At 36.9% G+C, this 23,194-nt stretch overlaps 1 protein-coding gene across 1 annotated transcript in view; it reads right to left on the minus strand.

Annotated features, from left to right (window-relative positions):
• Sgk1 (serum/glucocorticoid regulated kinase 1) overlaps positions 1-23,194 on the minus strand; it is a 105,364-nt gene that overhangs the window by 27,704 nt on the left and 54,466 nt on the right. The window contains exon 3 of the mRNA XM_048798596.1: positions 130-205. Coding sequence (XP_048654553.1) covers positions 130-205 — 76 coding nt within the window. The remainder of the gene's footprint in view (positions 1-129; positions 206-23,194) is intronic.

Genomic DNA, 23,194 nt, shown 5'->3' on the forward strand with positions numbered 1-23,194 from the left:
AAGACTTTTAGGATCATGAAATAGCTTGTGAAGTGCATTCAAGTGGTGGGCTGCGTATAAGCCAGCCAGCAAACAGTACAGAATGCATCCTGCACATCACAGGATCAAAGTGTATTTTCCCAATAATACCTGAATCATCAGTAGTCCAGAAGGTTCTTGGGTCAGGCTTGGTCAGGATGTTGGCGTGACTACATGGCTCTTTCACCTTGGAAACATAAGGAGAAAAAAAGGTGATGTGAAAATGGCGTCACCATTGCAGTGGCCTTTGGTTCTAGAACAGGGATTTGAGGCTGACACTGGGGCATCTAGCACACCTGTGCTGTGATTAGGGTGGTTTGCCTAGGACTCAGCTGACTATAGCACTGAAAGTCTAGTATCCTGGGAAATCTTTAATCCTGGGCTAACTGCAAAGGTGGATGACCCTGGCTAGGCCTGATGCAATTTTACTATCGGGGCTGATGGCTGGGCAAGCCCATGAGGGCTGGAGTTCAGCCCTCCACTTGCTCCTGCTTCCTATGCAGTACTCTGACTACACAGCTGTATGCAGAAGCCATCAGTTAGCAAAGCTTGTACAAAGATACTAACTGACATTAAAAAACATGTTGGAACTCTACATAACAAATGATATTTTTAGTAAATACTGCTTGGGAAAATACATAATTGAATTCGGTAGCAGTTTAAAATGAATTCTTGTTTTATGATCCTAATAGAATCATTATATTTTTAAATAGTAGCATATGTACACATGTGATATGTGTTATTTATTCAACTTAGAGGGTTTTTTTTAGTGTAGATCCAATTAAAAGATTCCTTATAATAAGCTCAAGAAGATGGCAGTGAAGCTTTTTTTTTTTTTCTTTTCTTTTTGGCAACTGTATACTGCTGTGATATGTAGCTTTCAGATGTATCCTCAACCAGTGAAATATAGAACTTAATTTTAAAAGGGACTTTCCACTTATCTGGTTTTTGTAGTGCAATCATTTGATTACTGTAAAATGTCTCTAGTCTTATTAACTACTCAATGGGTAAATTATTTCCACTGCAGTAATAATCAAAGGGCTCAAGAATGCCATGAAGAACACTATTTGGTTTCACTACCATTTTCTTTCTATAGCAAGACATTATTGAAGGAAGCAGTGTATGAATTTTCAGTCTGGCATAATCTCCTTCTCTTAAGGATTAGTATCAGAGAACATATGGAAACCAGAATCTTAAAGAGACATCTGTACTCTCATATTCACTTGATATTATTCATAATAGCTAAGAAGAGGAAACAAGCTAAATGTCTATTAACAGATGAATGGATAAAGAAAACACAGTGTATATATATAATGGGATATTATTTGGCCTTTAAAAAGAAGGAAGTCCTAAGTGACAATATGAATGAATTTGGGGGACATTATACAAAGTGAAATGATAGTTACAGGAGAAAAAATACTATACTTCCACTTACACGAGGTGTATTAGATAGTCAAGCACATAGATAAAGAGAGTAGAATGGGGAGGGGTAGGGGGCTGTGAGGAGGGGCAATGGGGGTTGATATTCACTGTGCATAAAGTTTTAGTCATGCAAGATGGTTAGGTTTTAGAAACTTGCTGTACTATACTGTGCCTATATTTCACATAACCATATTGTACAGTTAAATATTTGTGAAGAGGTCAGATCCATGTTGTGTTCTTATTGCAATTAAACAATCTGGAATTGATTACCACCCTATGTCTGTTAGTGTATCAGAAAAGCACATAAGATATTTGACACATAAATATGTGAGTGTTCTAAATATAGGAATGGAATTTCCTGGCAATTGTAATATGGTTTTCATTTACAGGAAACATGAAAAGAAAAAAAAAAAACTACAGTAAAAATTTCATTAAAATTTAAATCTCGAGTTCAGTGATAGAACACTTGCAGAGCATGTGTAAGGGCTTAGTTTGATCCTCAGCATTGCAAAAATTAATAAAAATAAATAAATCAATCAAATCAATAAATCTCATTCCATGGCCACATTTTGAGCAGCACTGTAAAACCACCTTCATACTCCACTGAGCAGTAAAGAGTTCCTTCCAAGGAGTTACCTATTTCTCTAAAGAACCATTGTAATTGTTGGGTAGCTCTTCACAGTTTGAATCTCATATGGATCCTTGAAACTTGACTCTAGCTCACTCTTGAGTTACACACAAGAGTTGTGCTCTCTCTTTTATATAGTAATATACCTCAAATATTTGAAATCACGATTATGTCTTGCCTTAGCTTCCCCTTCCCCTAACTGGCTTTCTTCCCTTCCACAGTTCCTTATGAAATGGTTTTAAGTCTTCTCTGGCATTGTCTGCTAGTCCCCTGGGAGCTTCCCAGCTAGGGCCAGATAACAGTCACTGAAATAAGGGACTGATGTTGAGGTATAGCTCCCTGGGAGGACTACTTGTGTTATCTCCAGAGTGAGGAATTAAAATGTTCCTAAACACCTTTATCAATTTAACACGGCATGAGAGTAAAGAATATTATATGATTTTGCCACTTTTTTTACACTTTTTAATTACAAAAGTTCTAATTGATTTCACAACTATGCATCCATTTTGGAAAACTGCCATATGAGAGTTTGCTTTCTGTGTTAAGCTTTGTAATTACTCAGGTCCTTGCAGAGTTTGTGTAAAATAAACATCATTCCTCTAGATCTCATTTACTCATGAATGATTCTTCACCAAGATTTCTTTCTTTCTTTTTTTTTTTTTAATTCTTCTACATGTGGAAGATGCCCCTGTATAAAGCCAGGGTCATCAAAAATTTCTTCTTGTTCTTTGTGTTGTTACTGTGCAAATATAACCATACCATTCTTCATGATTCACAAGAACCAAAGTACTCATAGAAAATTATCTAGACAGCTCATATAGTATGTGTGTGTGTGTGTGTGTGTGTGTGTATCCCCAGTATTGGGGATTGAACCGAGGGACACTTTACCATTGAGCTACATTCCCTGCCCATTTTATTATTTTATTCTGAGACAGGGTCTTTCTAAGTTGCCAATGTTGACCTTGAATTTGTGGTCATCTTGCCTTGGCCTCCTGAACAGCTGAGATTACAGGTGTGAACCACCATGCCTGCTTCATACAGTATAGTTTAAGCAAAAATCCATGAGTCACTATATGCATTGTAATCGTCAGTAGGCAATGCTCAATGACTAAATCCTGTAGCTTTAGGTACTTTACAAAAGAGAAAAAATTCATTATCAGATGTGTTCATGAAACACTTACATTTCAGAAAAAAAAGATGGAAGTTGAAGGAATGACTAACTCCTAGGATTTTACTGCTGGAAGAATCTGCAATGGGCTTTTTGATTCCTTCTTTCTTTCTTTCCCTGGTATAAGGACTCAGGGGAATTTCTCCAATAGGATCTCCCATTTTGGGGTTTAATTGTATGTCGGGGGGTGACAATATAATGAGCAGTAGAACAGCAGTACAGAATTTTTAAGTATTTTATTTTGGAAAATTTGAAGCACTAAGCAATTTTTGTAAACCTCTATGCACCTATTTATTAAAACCTACCATCCAGCTTTAATAATTATCAAAATCATGCCAATCTTATTTTCACTTATCATTTTATTTTTGGCTGAAATATTTTAAAGCAAATCCTAGACATCACAGAAATTCACCTATAATTTTTTTAGAATGTGTCCAGACTGACAACTTCTTTTTTTTCCTTTTTGTGGTATATTTATCATGCCATTGTCATAACTAATCATTTTAGCAATAATTTGATTTATTAAAGTTTATTTAATAAATTAAAGCATGTGCATTCTGAAAAACAGAATGAGTGCTTGCATTATTTTGTAGACAGAATAATTTGAATAAATTATTTACGAAGATACTTTAAAATTGCAGTCTCCACAATAATCAATGGAACTTAGCTTTACTTCTTTAAATCCTCATAAGTTTTTTTTTAATGGGAATCTTACCAAATTATTTATTTAATAGAAGTGGTATTTTTTTTTCAACTTATTTCAAAAGAATTCTAGAAGGTTAAGGAAGAATGGAAGGAGGGTGGGAAGGAAATGTCCTTATCTGAGAGAATAAGACATATTGGAGCATGAATGGGAGGAAAAATAGCTCCTAGAAAGTAATTGCTAAATGCTTAATTACTATAGTTGTGAAACCTACAAACACCATTTTGGCTGATTTGACCATCAGAAGATGAAAGGTATCAGGATATCATATTTAAGGAGATGTTCAGAAATTTTCAATAAGACTCTAAGAAACGAACCTGGGAATAAATCACTATTATATCTACTTATATGAGAAACAAATCTACATATTAATTCTTTAAAATGCCTCCATTTAATGGAAAGTTGAACAGCTTTAGCAATAGTATAAAGATGGTAGTTAGAGTTATTTTTCTCTGGGCTACCTCATCCTTATTTTAAGAACATTGGTCCAAAAAGATAAAATGCATACATAACATAACATATATATGCACAAATAACTTATTTAAAATAACCTGTGATATTGATATAAAAGAATTGTCAAACAATATGTATTTGTCCCCTATTTTTTTAAATTATTTGTAGTAATTTGCATATGACTTTCCATAAATCTCTTTAGCAGCTTATTGTAAAATCATCATTTCTTCCTAAGAAGAAATGAAGTTCTTCTTAGGAACTTAGGAACTTCCTAAGAAGAAATAGAAGTTATTAAAATATTTGTCTTATTAGCTGGGAAGTTGTTTTTCTTCCATCCCAAGTTGCTTGATCAAAAGTTGCAGAATATTTTACATCCAGGGAAGTGAAAGCTTGCTCCTCAAACTGCTGCAGACTTTTGCAAAAAGCTCCTTCCTGGTAGCACGGCATATAACACTGTCCTGCAAATACTAATTCTGAGTTCAGTTCTTTGTATGGAGAAGGAGAAAAAGATTTGGTTTATCATCTCATTTTGATGGGCTTATGACATTCAACAAGTATTTATTAAGTCCAAGATGCAACTATCCTGATTGCTATAAAGTCAGAAAGCAAACTCATTGATCTTTGAACATTACATTCCGATTGGAGAGCAGGACATACATATCTACAAAACAGGGAGCCCAAGATGGAGTTCCTATAAATGTGAAGTAGGTGGTATAGCTATTAAGTTTTGTCAACTTAAAGGCGGAAGCAACACTGTGGGTGATGTTATTGAGCAAGGCTTCAAGGAGGAAGTAGGACTTGAACAGGTTTCTAAAGTACTGATGACGGCTGGCTTAGAGAGGAGGCCATAGAAGGGTGTCCAAGGTGGGTGGGACAACACAAATATAGGTGTGGGAGCAGAACTTAATGAGGCATGTTTGGGCAACAGCTGGGTGAACAATATCATGGGAATAGAAAACTTATGGGAGAAATGATTGGAAACTAGAGAGAAGTTGGATCGTGGCAGGTTTTAGATATCAGTGTGTTCCTTCATGCTGTGGGAATTTGGAAGTCCTTGCACTCTGAGTAAGGGACCGCAGTTGAAAACACAGAAATCGAGGATAGGCATTCCTGTATATCAGTGACAAATTCTCTGAAATGGAAATGAGGACAACTACTCCATTCACAATATCCTCAAAAAAAAAAAAAAAACCTGAGGATAATTAGGAGGCTGTTGTAATCACAGAGGAGGGTTGATGAGATCATGAGCAGGATGGGGACAACATGTCAGGAATGACAGAACATGTGAGAATATGTGGGGTGGGTCTCAAATGTTTCAGAGCTTTGGAAGTTGGTGACCACTTAGGGTCAAAGCAGTCCACAGTCTCTGGCTGCTGGAGGAAGCAAGCTATTCTGTGCTCAGGCTGGTGCTGCAGGCCTACAGAACACAGGTGGGCCCTGGTCATGTGCTTGGTGGCCATCCTCTGTGGAGAACTGGCTCCATCTCTGACCTACTGAACTGTGCACCTTTGAGTGCTCAGTGGTGGGCTTCCCCCACACAGTCGAGTGGGCTTCTCATGCTCTATCCTGGGCCACCATCCTCCACTTCCCACAGCTGGATGAGAATGTGCCCCCCACTCCACTACAGCTAACCACACCCACAGTTTGTGCATTTGTCATCATAAACCTCTAAGTTCATGAAGATGGCAGTGTGGACAAGGACAGCAGGACTCAGGTCAAGAGATTAGTGAAGAGTCAGCAATCAATTTGATCTCTGCAAGTTAATGATTTATCCTGGTTCAGTTGCTTAACATTAAATTATATCATATAACATGGAGATTAGGGACTATTCCTGACCTCTGAAGAGATTGTGATGCCAACCAGCTAGACGAATGCTCCTCCATTTGCCCTCTTGTTGGTTTTGATATTTTTCAACTTGGCCCTTGTGATTGTGAATTGCTTAAGGCAGCCATCACCCAGCCCACTTCTCTTATTTATGTTTCCTGCTTGGCCGAGAAAGCACTTCTTTCAACTCCAGTCTACATAAGGTCAAGACATCCAGGTCAAACTTCTACTAAATCAAATGTTTGTTTTTTGATGGTTTTGGGATTGAACCCAGGGCCTCACGTGTGCTAGGCAAGTGCTCTACCACAGAGCTACACTGAGTCCATATTAAATGTTTTCTGTATTCTAAACCAAAATTAGAGCTCAGAGGATCAGAGACTTAGGAAACTGGAAGGGACCTTTTCTCACCATCCCCTCTTGATTGATGGTTGAGAAAACTGATTACCAGAGAGTAGCATAATTTATGTTAGTGACTGAATGAAGGTTACAGCCCAAGTCTCTATTTTAAAATGTCAGATGAGAATTGATATTAGTTTCTTAAAACTCAGATGTATGTTCAGTTTTAAAGTTATTTCAGTTATTCATTCAGTAAGCACTTATGGATAATCTGTTATACAGTGAGCACAGGGCTAGGAACCACAGCATAGATGTGAACAAAGGGCAAGTCCCCACTCTCATGGAGCTTATTCTCTGATGCTGTTGATTGAAGTGGGTCCTGTGGAGGCAGTTGACACGAGTAGGGAATGAGGTGACACTTGGTCATTTTGGATTTTTAAGGGTGTATACTCTTACATATTTTTTCAATAATATCATCAGAATTAATCAGTCTCTGAATTTGTAAGTTAAAATATGCAGCAAAATAGGCAACAGAGTTTCGTTTGAATGAAACACAGCTTTTCCACATTTCTAACATGGCTGCTCTGAGTTGGCACAGAGCCACATCTATACAACATTCACTTCACCCACTTAAATTTCCTGCCTGGACTCCCAGGCATTTGAGTTTCCACCTGGGAGTCGACACAAAGCCAAGGTATCTAGAGCAAACCTTTCTGTATCTTATTCCAAAGCATATCAATAACTTCTTAAGAAAAAATTACTTGGGGCATAATGTTGGTAGATTGTGCTTGATTTTGAGGGAAGGCAATTAATACATGTCTTTTGACATCATTGATTTGGTAGGACTCGAACTATGTTAAAGTAGCCAAAGTTAATGCTATCAGAGAATCATAGTTTTGTGGCTATAAAGTATTTAACAGGTGATTTAATTCAGTCTTCTTATTTAAGAGGAGAAACAGATTCTGAAAGAAGTGACATATGGGGGCTGGGGTTGTGGCTCAGGGTATAGAGCTCACCTAGGTAATGGGTTCTATCCTCAGCACCAGATAAAAATAAATAACATAAAGATATTGTGTCCAATTATACAAAAAATGACATATGGAAGGTTACACAGATTGTCAGAAGTCATTTCCATTTATAATGCATTTATTTTAGAACACAGTTGGTAGATATGGTTAGACAAAGCTGTTTGGAGCATGGGTTTTGGAGTGAGATATATGCAGAGTAAAATTAAGGCAGCCCCAGTCCTGACTATGTAGGGCCCATGGAAAGGTACTTAATCTTTTCTACCCTTAGTCTCCTTATTGGAAAAACTGGCAAAGTTAAGGGGTAGGGTTAAGGCTAGGGTTAGAGTTAACTCCATCTAAGTTTCAATTCTTGGCAATGGTTATTATTATTATCCATGGTTTTATCATCAAACATGCCAACAGGAGTGCAACGACTCAGGTAGAGGCTGGAGGGGATAAAATTTTTTGAGAGAAGTTGGCCGTTTGTTGAAAATCTACATGGAGCAAAACAAATGATAGATAGATAGATAGATAGATAGATAGATAGATAGATAGATAGATAGATAGATAGATAGAAAATCTACATGGAAAGAAGCATAGCAAAAGCAAAAATAGTTGCTTGCACATATTGTGCTCTCAAAATCCTCAGCCTAGAACTTGCTTTGCTCAGATATCCCCAGAATTCTACTCAGGTATCTGTTCAAATGTCAACTTCTGGGTAAAGCCTACTTAAATGGCAACTTCCTATCCTGTTCCTGCTTAATACTTTCATTCATGATACTTAATATGTCCTAAAATATGATTTTCTTATTTTCTTTGTTTGTGGTCTCTTGCAAATTTTCTGAATCCTAAAGGGGTATTTGGCATATAGGAGGCATTCAATAAATATTTGTTTAATAAGTTATTACTCTCTAAACTATTCAAATGAGAATCATAAATCCCATTCAACTTGAACCACTAGAATTTAAGGAGATAATCATTATGCCAAAATGTTATGGTTTTTAACACATGTGTCTTCATTCCTCTTGAATTTCTGGCATTGAGACAATAAATTGATAAATAGCATGGTTAGCTTAGAGCACTTGATGTCTCTGTAAATAACTGGATGCAAAAGAAACCACTCCCCAGCCTAGCATTAAGATTTCGATACTACACATCAGTATTATTTTTTTTCTTTGCATAAGGAAGTAGAAAACTGTTTGGGCTGTCATCTATTATCAAATATACTCATTAGAAAAACTTAGTAATGACTGACGGAAGTGGGGGAATTGAGGTATCAGAATATTTTTAAGCTCCCCAGGGGTATCTAACTGGCTTAAATCCACTTCTGCCTAATAAAAGTAACACGGAATGAGTGGTATTTACCCACTAATACAGCCGAGAAGCTGAGTATGGCTATTTCAGGGTAATGAGGATAATATGAGAGATGATTTCCAAGCCTAGGTTAAAGAATAAGCAAACATCCAGTCAGGGCTTTATTGGGAAAGAGAGAAATGTTTTAAGTATCTCTTTTGGCAAACGGCATAATCATTAGTATGTCTCTCCTTGAGTTTACTTCTAAAAAGATATTTGACAAGAGGGGAAAATGTAGAAATCTGTATTTGAACTTTATGTGAAATTGTCAGAAATACGTTTGTTCCTACTGATTCCCTATTCAGAAGCTATATCAGGTCAAGGCAGGTGTGGCATTATAATTTGTTTTACGTTATAATTTACAATGTTTAATTTCTTCTAAGGAGAAAAAAAAGTCTGATATTAATCTTCCATTAACATTTTAGCCATACAGTTTAGCCTGCCAAATGCAATAGTCAACAAATGCTATGTTTATTTCTTCTGTTATAAATGGAACTAGATATCCAGTTAATCTATTTGCTGGGTTTTTTTTTTTTTATGTAGCAGGTTGACTGTACAGTACTTATGGTCTACAAATCTAAAATATTTCTTATATGCCTTGCTTCTGCAAAACTAGTTAATAATTTGGCCATCCCAAGAGTCCAGAATATTGAGTTAATTTTTTACAGAGGCTCCCAGATGTGTTGGAAGAGGCGCTCACAGCAGATCCTGCCAGCATTTTTTTTTTAAAGATTTCATTTGACCTTTCTTGTATTTGATATGAAACACATGTTAAACACAATACCTGACAAATAAGAACTGCACATTTCTGCAGAAGCAAAAACACAATGTATACATCTTTTCCAAAGTTTCAAATATCAGCCATGTAAGGTTTTCATTGTGAAACTGAGTTAGCATTTAGCCAAGTTAATTATACATCTCCACAATGATTCTTTCTCCAACATCTCTTTGGTATTCAGTGGGTAGGTCATTAGTCTCATGAAGAAATAAGTGGGGGAATGTCCAGGGAATGAAAAACATCTATATAACATGTGAAGTGGCTAGTTTTACTAAGTACTGAATTTCAACTTTAAGAGGTGCCAGTTTTGAACCCAGCCAGATCCCTTGAGCTCTTAACTTCTGGGAAGTCAAGAATAAAAATGCAAGTTTGTGAGTGTTCCAAGAAGCTCCTGTATTAAGTGGCTTCCCTTTACAGGTATTTTCTGTGACATTTCCATGTGTTTTTGCTAGGTGTTCTGGCAGGACATCAGATATAGTTTTATTTTTGCCCTTTTTGTCTATATTTTCTTTTCTTTTTATTTTTTAGAGGACTCTGGGGAACATGATAATATACCACATGTGTACTTTATCCTTACATGAATTTAATTTATATTTTATCATTCCTTTTTCTCAGGTCCAGCTTTTATCTTATAATATTTATGAAGTATAATTGTGGATTCAGACCCTGGTCAGGGACCAAATAGACATTCCAGATATTTGAGGGCAAGAGGCTGTTGCTGAGGAATGAATGAAACTACTTTTAGCTGTTTCCAAACAGGAAGTAAATCCCACTGCAATCTGGTATTGAAATTTTCCTAGAACTAGAACATTGAGCACTTCAACTCACACTATATTTCAGAATAATAATTATTAATAATATTTTTATAGAGTATTTACCATGGGCTGGACACATTTATTATCTTGTTTTCTTAGCTAATCTCTTGAACAAATGGGCACTTTCAGTAGCTCCATTTTGGGGGAAGGGGAATCAGACAAAGGTAACCTTTAAAATCTTATCCGGGGAGGTGGCATCAGCAAAAGGGTGGAATAAGCAGCTCTAAGCTCTCATTTCTCAATGGAAACATCAAAAATAAAATAAAATAAAATAATAAACAGAAGCTGTCAGAATCAAACCTATTAACATTCCAGAAAACTTATAGCAACCAAATGAATGCTGAAATCTGCACTCCCCACTCCCCACAAAGAAAAGTTCTCCTAAAACTAGTAGGAATGCTTTGTGGTATTTTCACTTGCTCATACCCACTCCTTCCCCAGTTCAGTGTCAGTCTCAGGAATTGGCGTTCCTTCTCCAGGTCCCTGGGTCTGGCATTTGTCTTCTCTAACCTATCTGGGAACTGAAAGACACAGATTGCAACGTGCGTGTCCCTTCCTCAGGCTAGAAAAGTAGAGGGCATTGAAGGAAAACTTTGCAAAGACGATGGGCAATCTGTTGCTTCCTGTGAAGAAAGATTATGCCTGAAGCTGAGGAGGAAAAGCACATTGTTCTCTGTGCTTTATTATAACTAACTTATACAGTATCTCCAGGAGGGAAGAATTATTATCATCATCCCCATTTTATAGAGGAGGAAACTGAAGTAACTTGGGAAAGGTCCATGCAGTTAGCAAGTTCAGGCTTTTTTTTTTTTTTTTTTTTTACTTTCAAGACTTTTTTTGGTGTTGGTCCTGGTGGGGATCAAAGCAGCCCCGGCTTTTAATTACTTCATCACATTGCCTCCAAATATGTACAGATTTGAAGTCACATGGCTTAGATTGCAATGATTACTTATATAATAAGTACGTTCATAAAAAAATATATATATATTTTTAACTAGGTATTGAATCCAGGGGTGCTTTACCATTGTGCCACGTCCCCAGTCCTTTTTAGTTTTTAAGATAGGATCTCCCTAAATTGCATAGGGCTTCCCTGAGTTGCTGAGGCTGGCTTTGAACTTGCAATCCTTCTGCTTTAGCCTCCCAAATCACTTGGATTACAGGTATGCACCACCATCCCCGGCCATTCATAAAGTCTTATTTGAAATTCAGTTCCTTTTAACTTTAGGGCTTACTTCTTCCTTATTAACCTGTTTGAAAGACAAGAATGGATGGAATTCATTCTTGATAGAATGAGTATTCATTTTCTTCCTAGACAGGACAAAATAAATTAGTGTTTTAATGATTAGTTTCTTGTGGGAAAATGAAGATAATAAACTAGGATACCTTTTCATAAAACTAAGATTAAGAACAATTAGGGACAAACCTTTATTTTTAGGACTTAGGAAAAAAAAAACAGGAGGGGGAGAGCAAAGGAAGCAAAAATATCTGAATAAAATAAAGCATTTTGAATAAAATAAAGCATTAGTATTTGAATAAAATAAAGTATTAGTATTGCTTATTATCATCTAGGTATCTCCAGACTGTAAACTCTGTAGAAAAAGGGATTGTGTCCTAAATTATTCAGAAACCACTTTCTATTGACTGAGCATAGTCACATGTTAACATTGGTCATAATAATCAATCAATAGATATTTGTTAAATGAATGAAAGGTAAACTTCTGTTTTACCTGTATACATACGTTACTATTGGGCTATGCTCAAAACCAGAAGTAGATTTTCTATATCTGTAAACAGATATAGAAGTTTGCTTATGCTACCTCATTTGCAATGCATCCCAAGGTCCCCCATGAGTTCCGAATGCTGTTATAAAAGAAACAAAATTTTAAGTCTTGTAGTTGTAACAAAAATTCAAGTCCATAATCGCAGAAAAAAGATGCTAGGGGGCAAATGAATTGCAAAGTTTTGTGTCCCCTATTCTTTTCTTTTGGCTACCGGGGATTGAACCCAGGGGCACTTAACCACTGAGCCACATTCTCAGGACTTTTTATTCTTTAATTTTGAAACTGGGTCTCATTAAGTGGCTTAAAGCCTCTTAAGTTGCTGAGGCTGGCTTTGAACTTGGAATCTTCCTGTCTCAGCTTGCAATCTCTGGGATTGCAGGAGTGTGCCACTACTTGGGGATTGTTAGTCATCTTAATTTGACCTGCAAATCTCTCTTAACTTTCCCACTGACCCAGTAAACCTGTAACTCTCAAGTACACAAATCTTAACGTCTATTACTTACATATCTGCTAAAGTCCTTCTATTCTGTTACATTTACTGTATAACTGCCCAAAGTGCTGATTCTATTTATATTGGTCACAAATGCCCACAAGTTTTCTTAAAAGACACATGGACAAATATCTTTTCTGAACATTCATGAAAGTTACCCATTTTTACACTAAGATGATTTTAGAGGTGAAAGGTAATCTCTCATTATCAGATGAAGTGCTTGGGGAAGACAAGTTCAGCCCCATGCCTTTCTAACCACCAACAGTTTCTGTTTTTTTTTTTTTTTTTTCAGAAAATACCACATTATATGCACACAAATATACATTTGCAACGATTTCCTCTTTGTATGTTTGCCTGTGCACTCCCACGTACATATTTGTGCTTTGTTCTCTGTAGAGAATAGCAAGAAAGAGGCCTGGAGGCCCAGGATGGAAAAATCAGGTGAAAAGAAAAATGTCTTGATTATAATCTTTGAAATTTCTTTTCTGAGTTTGACACTTCTTTTGAGTAATGATTTGTTTCCTAGTTAGAGTCACTGATAAAGTCTATTGCAAAAAACCCATTCTGTTCAGAGAATGAGTTTGATGTACACACGGAGCATGATGACACACGCCCGTAATCCCTGTAATCCCAGCGACGTGGGAGACTGAGGCAGGAGGACTGCAAATTCAAGGTCAGCCTTGGCAATTTAGTGACACCCTGTCTCAAAACAAAAAAAATAAAAAGAGCTAGGGCCATGGCTCAGTAGTTAAGCACCCCTGGGTTAAATCCCCCCCGTACAAAAAAAAAAAAAAAAAAAAAAGAGTCTGATGTACAGCTGGGTGATAATTAACAGGACTTGACCTTGCAATAATCAGAAGCCAAGAAAGACTGGAGAAGGAGAACTCAGATCACAACAGTTTACATATCTCTCCTAAATATGAGTTAGACTCAGGCTTGATGCTATGGAAAATTGGCCCCAAAGACTACCCAGGCAGATTGATACCCAGGGCAGTCAGGGGTTTGTTACCACGCTCCTCAAATCATTCAAGCTACTCATTGAAAAGTTAGCATGTAAAATATATTTCAAACAATGTTTTTGTCTCTTTCTCCAGGTAAAGAGAAAGAATTAGCAATAATGATATTATTCAGTTGGACTATTCATTTTAGAAAGGAAAATAATACCCACAGTAACATATAGAACTAATTTTTTAAAATGGTAACATTCAGTGCTGACGAGGGTTAAATAAACCAGTATTCTCTTGCTAGATGCAGTGTGCACACCTGCCATCCCAGCAACTCAGAAGACTGAGGCAGAAGGATCACAATTTCCAAACCAGCATCAGCAACTTAGTGAGACTCTGTCTCAAAATTAAAAATAAATAAATAAATAAATAAGGATTAGGGATGGAGCTCAGTGGTAAAGCATCTCTGGTGAACCCAGGGATGCAACATTTCCAGTACCAAAAGAAAAAAAAAAATGTATTCTCAAAGACTGCTTGCATTTTAATTTTCTGGAAGCTACTCTATTACAAGAGCTTGTCAGAAAATGGGGTGGAGAGACGAATGTCATGATTGGTTAGCTTTCCAGATTTTGAGGCGGATGGTGGTTTACTGGGGATTGAACCCAGGAGTGCTCTACCATTGAGCTGCCTCCCCAAGGCTTTTATTTTGAGACAGGAATGTCATGATTGGAAAAATCCCTGATGTAAAGTGTTACTATAAAAAAGAATAAATGAGTGAGACACAGTGGCACTCGCCTGTTGTCTCAGCTACTCTGGAGGCAGATAATTGTTAAATTTGAGGGAAGCCAGGTGATGTTGTGATACTGTCTCAAAATATACTAAAAAGGGCTGGGGATGTAGCTGAGTGGTAGAGCACTTGCCTAACATATTTGAGTCCCTGGGTTCAATTCCCAGGACTGAAATAAATAAATAAAGTAAGTAAATAAGTGTGTGTGTGTGTATGTGTGTTTGTGTGTGTGCGTGTGTGTGTGTTTAATAAATGGTTTGTGTTTTTAAGTGACAATCTCATATTCCTTTCAGTATTGAACAGTACCAGTGAACATTTGCATGTGCATTTCACTTACAGTCTTCAGTTCTATGTTGGAGTTCTTGTAGAGTTTCTCTGGGTTTGTGCAAAAATAAGGCCTTCTGATACTAATCCATGAGAGGTTCATTTTGTGTCATGGGTAATACAGGGACAGGGAGTGTCAAAGTTCCCCTGTGGGGATTTCCTTTAAGTGCCATGGGCTTCAATCATTATTTCTATTGACTTTTCCCCTGTGGACTTGGTTCTCTCCCAAAGTAAATCTGCATGCCAGGGAAGCACTGTGTTGAATTTCCCAAAGGCCAATACTGAACATGCCAGACAAGGTTACCTTCGGCTACCCTTCTGAGGGCCTGAGCCTTCAGAGGAACTAATGAACCCCATGTTGCATACTTGCATGTGTTGTAATCATTTTCAGCCTGCTTTCCGGAAAAAAAAAAAGAAGAAGAAGAAGAAGGAGAAGGAGAAGGAGAAGGAGAAGGAGAAGGAGAAGGAGAAGAAGAAGAAGAAGAAGAAGAAGAAGAAGAAGAAGAAGAAGAAGAAGAAGAAGAAGAAGAAGAAGAAGAAAGAAAACAATAAACATGGGATTTAAATATAATCATGCAGAAATAGCTGAATACATTCCTAAAAACTAAATTTGTTCATAATCACACTGTTGCCAAACTAAATTGTCATAGTTATTCTACTAGTATTAGGCAACTAGAGTTGATTTTTTTTTCTTGGCCAGAAAAACATGAACCTGGAAAATTTATCCAAGGTTAAATAGAGGAAAAATATTAGAAAAAAATTAAATAGAGGGATAAAATATGAGTGTGACCTCAATTCTCTATAACAAACTTGTCTGAAACCAATCAGTTGTATTAAAATCAAACCCAAATTTAAACAAAAAGCCTGTTTTAATAATAAGACACTTACAAAGACTAATATAAAAATTAATATAGGGGGCCAGGCACGGTGGCACACACCTATAATCCCAGTGCTTGGGAGGCTGAGGCAGGGAGATCTCGAGTTCAAAGCTAGCCTCAACAAAAGCAAAGTTCTAAACAACTCTGTGAGATCCTGTCTCTTAATAAAATACAAAATAGAGCTGGGGATGTGGCTCAGTGTCTGAGTGCCCCTGAGTTCAATCCCCCATACCACCCCCACAATTAATATAGGGCCAGGAATGTAGCTCAGTGGTAGAGCACTTGCCTAGCATGTAGTAGGCCCTGAGTTTGATCCCCAGCACTGGAAAATATAAAAAAGTAAATAAATAAATTCAGAATGAGAGTCTGGTGCTACTAAGGAGCTGTTAGATGATCTCACATTGGAATTGTGCATAATTGTGAACTTCTGGGGCCCAGGTTGAAAGACTGTTTGGAGAACTTGTAAATTATTTAGAATACAAACACATAGTTTGCAAAATAATTCAAGTTTTGTAAAGTAAGACCAACTAGGGGAAATGAGCAGGAGTATTAATTTTCTTTGAAGAGAAGATGGCAATTGAGTACAATCTTTGAGTTTATAGAAAGCTCTTTGGAAGGAGATGATTGTTTATCTTCAGTGAGTAAGGAAAATAGGCTGGGTTTGAAGTATAAATGCTCTGGTAAGACTAACTAAATGATCTGATGGGACACGGTTGAGGTTCTGCAGTCTTCTCTACAGCCATGAACTAAAGCTGGTATCTTCTCTGTCACTGTGTTGAGGGATAGGCATGAGCTGTGTCCTACTTTCTTGTGTCTCTCAGCCTAAGGTCCATGTCCTTGGAGAAGTTAGACTCAGTGTCAACTCTGAAGCAAATGAACTGAACATTATTAAGAAAACAGGAGAGGACAGCGAGGATCAAGAGGGAAATATAGGCCTGGATACTTTTTAGGAAAAAAAAAATAGAAGGTCACTTTAAAATAATAAAGTTCATTATAAAAATATAGAAAAAATTGACAGGAAAGAAATAGAAACATAGATATCTGAAATAAAGAACGTGATCAAGTGTTTCACTTAAATTGTGAACTAGGGATTTCTAATTAACCCATTTTTGCAAACACAGCATCAGAAAACGTGGCTAGGTGAGCAGCCCTGACTTTGAGGACATGAGCTCAGTATTAGTACAGGGCCACAGTATGTGAGGTCCCTTGTTATTAGCCCGTGATTTTTTCTATAGAAATTTTAATGTACAGTAACAGGATTTTAGTACTGACAGGTTTGTCCCAAAATAGAACGTGAGTCACTCATGAAGGAGGGATTCCAGGAACTCGAATTTAAGAGTGAAGTTTAAAAATTTGCATATGACTCAGTTCCAACACATTTTACATAATATTGGATACTTTTTTCTTCCTATAATTGCTTCTATGCTTCATTTGTTGTTTTCATCAATAGCCCTAGATAAATGATTTTAAAAATTCATTAAGGGATGACTATGTTAGGTGGTTTGCCAACAGCTGAAATGCCTAAAATAGGCATATTCTAAGTATTGAATGTTAAAGGGTCTTTTTTTTCCAAAGTAATTATACTAATTGCAGAACAGAATGGTTTGCTACATGTTGAGTTCCAATTTCTCCCCTTCTCAAAAATGAGAAGGCTATTAACTTCCAAGTGCTAATGGGATTCAGGTAGAAGCCATCAATGCTGTTTTCAATTTTCCTATTCCTCCCACCAATATTATATTTGGACAAGAAAGCACCCTCTGCAATCATCCCCAAGGTTGCTGCTATATTACTTATAAATGAATTCATTGTTGAATGAATACTTCCCATTTTGGGAATTCAGTTTTATTGGCTTTATTTCCATAAAATGAACTCAATTTCATCTATATACACTTTTTAAGGAGAGTGATTTTCCACCATAGCTTTGTTTTTTCAGCCCTATTGCATAGGCTGACTCCACTGAAAGAGGTTTCTACTAAAATATTCTCTTCTCTCAAGCAACAGGATACTGAAGGGAATAAAATGGTATATCACTGCAATATCAGACAATTTAAATTAGAATAAACTAGTCATTGAGAATGATATACTGTAAAATAACATATAACTCACAAAATTTTGCACCAGTACAAGGGTGAATAGAAATCTTATTCCCCAATATGATAGCTTGCCTTTTTTAAGTGATTTAGCAATTCCTTTTTTGGAATATAATTATTCTAGAGTTCAGAATTTTTTAAAAAAAAAATGATTAACTGTATCTGTAGGAAAGGATTACCTTCCAGCTAGAAAGAGAATCCTTTTCTCATTCGTTCACCTTTTGCATCAGAAAAGTAGATAACTACCTGGATTATTTCTCATGAGAACAAGAAATGGGTTGAATTATGAACTAAGAAAGTAGACCATAAGGTTTTAAAGAAACTCTGCCTTCAGTTGAGAAGGATCTTGGAAATTAGAGAATTCCCTCACAAATGACAAGAATTAGATATGAAAACTACTTTTGAGCAGCCTAGTAGCATCAGCTGAAGTAAGACTCTTTTCAGAACTAATTACACTTACTGCTATATAAAGAAAGGGGATTCTGGCAACTATTTCCCTCATGGCAGAAATCCAGAAACAACCCAAAGCCAAAGGAGTGGGGGCAACTGCCTAATGATCTGACATAAAACTCTTTATTTTTAAAATTGGGACTAAAGAATATTAATTCTCTCACATGATTCCAGAAATAAGGTTTTTTAAAATTCCCTCAAAACTTTCATGCATTAAAAGATGGTCCTGAGATAGTAGCATGGAAATAATTAGTACTTTTAATTAGTACAACTGGGAAATAAGGCAGACTGGCCTTAATAAGGATCTCCAATCTGGAGCACATTAAAGTAAAAACATTTTTTTTCCCTAATATCAAAGTGCACTCTACTTTGTAACACACAAAGTGAGTTATTTTGCAAAATGGCAAGAGTATAATTGGATTCAGAACAAGTTTGATGTATTAAGAAAGGAAAAGCCATGAACTCTAGTACCTGGGATTTAGATCATCTCAGATGTTCACCAATTTGAGAATACACTACTCATACATTAAGGTTCTTAGCTACTTAAAGTATGTTCTGAAATACAGTACAAAGTCTATTTTGTGGATCAAAATTGAAAATGAAAATTATAAAATATGCTAGAAGCATGCCAAACACCATTTCTGAATAGAGTCTAGCAGCTAAACTTGGCAACAAGAGAACTACCATAACACTCCCCCAGATCTACAGGAGCAAGCACATCTGGAATCCTAATGATCCCAGGAGCTTTGGGACCTTTGGGGGCCAGCCATCTGGTACAAAGGAAATCTGGACAAAGTGTCCCACCCAACAGAAATAAACTTATTGTGCTGCTATGAAAAGCAGTCAACTGCACTTCCCTCTGATAACACACCAACTTCTCAATTGGTGAGTCATCAAGAGAGATACATGTGCACAAAGTGCTCACGAGCTGATGTGGAAGTAAGTCCACAACCAAGCAGATGAGAAATATTCATAAAACCAATCCTTTGGAAAATGGCATGGGGTAAATCTGCTACCTTTGTTTAATATTTCCTTAATCTCTGTTGATAATGTCAGACTCTGGGCTCCTCCAAGACTCAGTACTACATCTGTAAAATGAAAGGGCTGAAGAACATGAAATTTATGCCCTTTCTGATCCTAACATTCCATCACTTTGTGATTTTACAGAAAACATTCTAAGTACAGAGAGAAAGGATTACTAAAGAACAAGAAATGAAAGTGAACATTTGAAGCCAGCTCCAGGAGAGCAAGTTGCTGGATGGCATCAGACCATTGGGGAAGAAGGCTGAACTCAGAGATGACCTCTCAAATGATGAGAAATGTGTATCATGCTGTCAGAAAACTAAGGTGTCATCCCTGTTCTAAGCTACCTGCAGACTATGTACTGATTGCTGGGTCTGACCCACATTACACCACCGAAAGAATCTTGGATAGATGAAGGGAGAATGTGTGACTTCCGCAGGCCAAGATGGCGGCTGCAGGATGAAGAGTAGCAGGGTAAGGGGAATGTCTAGAGGCCATGATGAAGGATGAGGGCAGGGATCCTGAGGGAAGTGAGGTGGGCAAAACAGACAGACAAAAACACTTAGACATGGAGCCAATTAGAAAAATCCTAAGACCTAACCAATGACTTGGCCAGTAGATAGATGGGAGACTAGAGCTGGAGAGGTATGGTGAAAGAGTCTGAATAGCTAAAATATAATGAAAGATATTTTAGTCTATTGAATTCAGCTTCACATCCTGGTTGTGCTTCTAAATGTCCTTTACATCCTTGGACTTGTTAAATAATTTGTTTTCCTCATGAGCAAATTGAAAATAATTTCTCTTTTGTACAATGCTTGTGGTGATTAAATAAGATAATGCATATCAAGGTTAAAGATATTTATTGGTCCTTGGTAGACATTAAAAAATGATATTTTAGTTATCATTATTACTACTATTGTTATTGTTAGTTGAATCATGAATGTGCATAGTATATTTGCTTAGGAAGAGTAGAGAGGAAAACTATTACTTCAGGCACCAAAATTATTAAAAATATGAAGAAGCTTCTTAGAGGTTAGTAAAGGAAGACAATAAAAGGCAAGGGAAGGGTGTTTGTGGGTGAGCAGAGTTGATGACATTCTGAAAGTCTATGAGAATGCTTGCCAAGCTCCAAACCCTGAGGAAGAGACTGGAAAAGAAGCCATTTTTGTTTGAGGGTGTCAGAGAAGAAGTGCCATCTTTGGTAGGAAGTCAAATCTCAGTTAATGCAGCCCTTTCCTAAGCAGGTTTTTGGTCCAGGTAGGTGAGAAACACTTAGGTTCTTTCCTCTTGCAGATTTATATAGCACCTTACCTAAATGAGGGTTGTGAAACATCTAACCTGACTCTCTCAAAGCTCTCGTGGCCAATAGACCATTTTAATGCCAGAAACATTATTCTGCATAAGATGAGAGGACAGCACGAAGGGTTGAGGAGAGTTAGATTTAATGTAGTTTATTGACAATAGTTCAGAGGGAAGGGAGAACAGGAGATTAATGATAGACTGGGTGAGAAAAAGGATAGGCCATGGACTTTGGTTTGAAACCTATGGGAAACGTGATTGTGAGGAGCTGCTGTTTATGAAGCAAGTGGAAAGACAAGAGCAGGAGATGATATGGCAGCAAGGCAATGGAGACTCTCGTCTCTGCAACTCCATGTTGATGGTATTTTGAGAGGAGTAAAAGTGAGGGACTTAAAAAGTTGGGGTACAGTGGCCCTTTGAACACTGAGAATTTTTGAAAATGTTCAAACCTGTAATTTGTCCTTGAGTGTGAACTAGATTGTACAATGACAGTCTGAATAGATATTTCAAATAATATTTTAAAAATCTTAAAGTGATTTCACGTCTTATGTGTTATCATCAGTACTTTTCCATAGTTAGCTTTTGCTTTCTGGTATAAGAAATAGAGGATGAATAATCATGGCCAAATAATAAATAATATATGCCTATATTTAATACAATAATAATTAACTTTATTTGTAAATTGTCTGAGTTGGAAGAATACTTATAAATGATAAAGCATAAATATAAATGATAAAATTGGGATAATTCATTATGGCCTATGGAAATATTTTTGTTGTACCTTACAGTTTTAAAATATTATACTTGATAAAATTAGCTGCATGTGATGGTGCACACCTATAATCCCAGCGGCTCCGAAGGCTGAGACAGGAGAATCGAGAGTTCAAATCCAGCCTCAGCAATGGTGAGGTGCTAAGTAACTCAGTGAGACCCTGTCTCTAAATAAAATACAAAATAGGGCTGGGGATGTGGCTCAGTGGCTGAATGGCCCTGAGTTCAGTCCCAGTATTCCCTGCCCCGCAAACAAAAATTAGATCATTGGTGATTTTCCAATAAATATTCTTTAATGGAAATTCTTATAATTATTCATTAATCCTGCGCTAATGAATTGTGCTATGTGGTTTGTTCTCAGAAAGTTCATGGTGTTGGTCATCAATCTATAAGTAATTGTTACCTATATTTTTAAAACTCTATGTTTATCTACACAGGTGAAGGAAATTAAGTCTTGATGAGATTAAAGTTTAAAATAATAGAACTACCATCCATGGTGGCACATGTGTGAAATCCCAGTGACTCCCAAGGCTGAGGCTGAAAGATTACAAGTTCAAGCCCAGGCTTAGCAACTTAGTGAGACTCTGTCTCAAAATTAAAAGGGTTGATGATGTAGCTCAGTGGTAGAGCACCCCTGGGTTCAATTTCTGTACTGCAAATAAATAAATAAATAAATAAATAAATAATACCAAATTTGAAAACTCTAGGGGCTGTGGTTTTATTTATTTTTAGGCCATAATAGTTTAGTCTTCTAGGCAGAGATTTTCTCCTTGAATTAAAAGTAAGGTGCTTGAGATGCTTTCTCTGGAGATTATATCAACAATTTGCCTTTCCATAGGTGGCTGCAATTCTGTGGGATAAAATCCCAGTTGCCTCATTTTCCTTTTTCTTTCTTTCTTTCTTTTTTTTTTTTTCCTGGTGGGGGGTGCACTGGGATTGAACCTAGGGCCTTGTGCATGTGAGGCAAGCATTCTACCAACTGAGCTATATCCCTAGCCCCCAAGTTGTTTTCTATGAAAACATTTCAGGTTACCATGTGGATTAGACAAATACTCTTTGAGGTTTGTCAAAAATAGATATTTAGGGCAAATAACCTTTAGAACAAGGATGGCAATCCTCAAATTTTTGTTGTAGACAAAGGCAAACTAAAAGATCTTTACTCCAATTTTCCCACAGTTTTAGGTAAAGAGATAGGGAAATGAGACAATCTTAACATGGCTTAGAAATCAGTGCCCTGACTGGAACAAGTCTCACTTGTTCTATAAAAGCTACACTGGCACAAGCTTATTCAGGGGTGTTCTTGCTTTAAAATCTCTACCTCTTTTTAAATTATCTTTTTGGTGAACAAAAAGATATAGGACACAGGCTTAAGATTAATAAATATTGTTTCCGGCAGACCTCGCTGGCAATGTAATGGGCAGTAGGAGACTGAGCACATCACACATAGTTCAGGCTCGTTAGAGTTTCCAGGGTGGGCAAACTGGTGTAGAAACAGGGGAGATAAAGAGGAAAAAAATGATGTCTGTGTGCAGACCTCCTCTCATTTAAACCTCCCAGCAGCTCTGTTAAGTCTGTGTTGTTAATTTAATAGACTGGAAGGCTCAAAGATACAGCAGGTAAACGTCAAAGCTGAGTTTTACACATACAAGGGCCAGTAATAGTTTTTTTTTCCCCCCCTAAATATTGGGTAATAGCAAGTAACATGCCTGGAGAAGCGATATTCTTCCTGCCTCTTCCATTCTCCAATATTCCAGTTTACCTCCCCTCCTCATCCCCCATCTCCATCCACTCACCCAGGACAGGGTAACTGTTTTGAGAATACTTTGGTACTGTAAAGGTGCTAAAAAAAAGG

This window comes from Marmota marmota, unplaced genomic scaffold (genome assembly GCF_001458135.2).
Source record: "Marmota marmota marmota unplaced genomic scaffold, marMar, whole genome shotgun sequence".
Classification (NCBI taxonomy): Eukaryota; Metazoa; Chordata; class Mammalia; order Rodentia; family Sciuridae; genus Marmota; species Marmota marmota.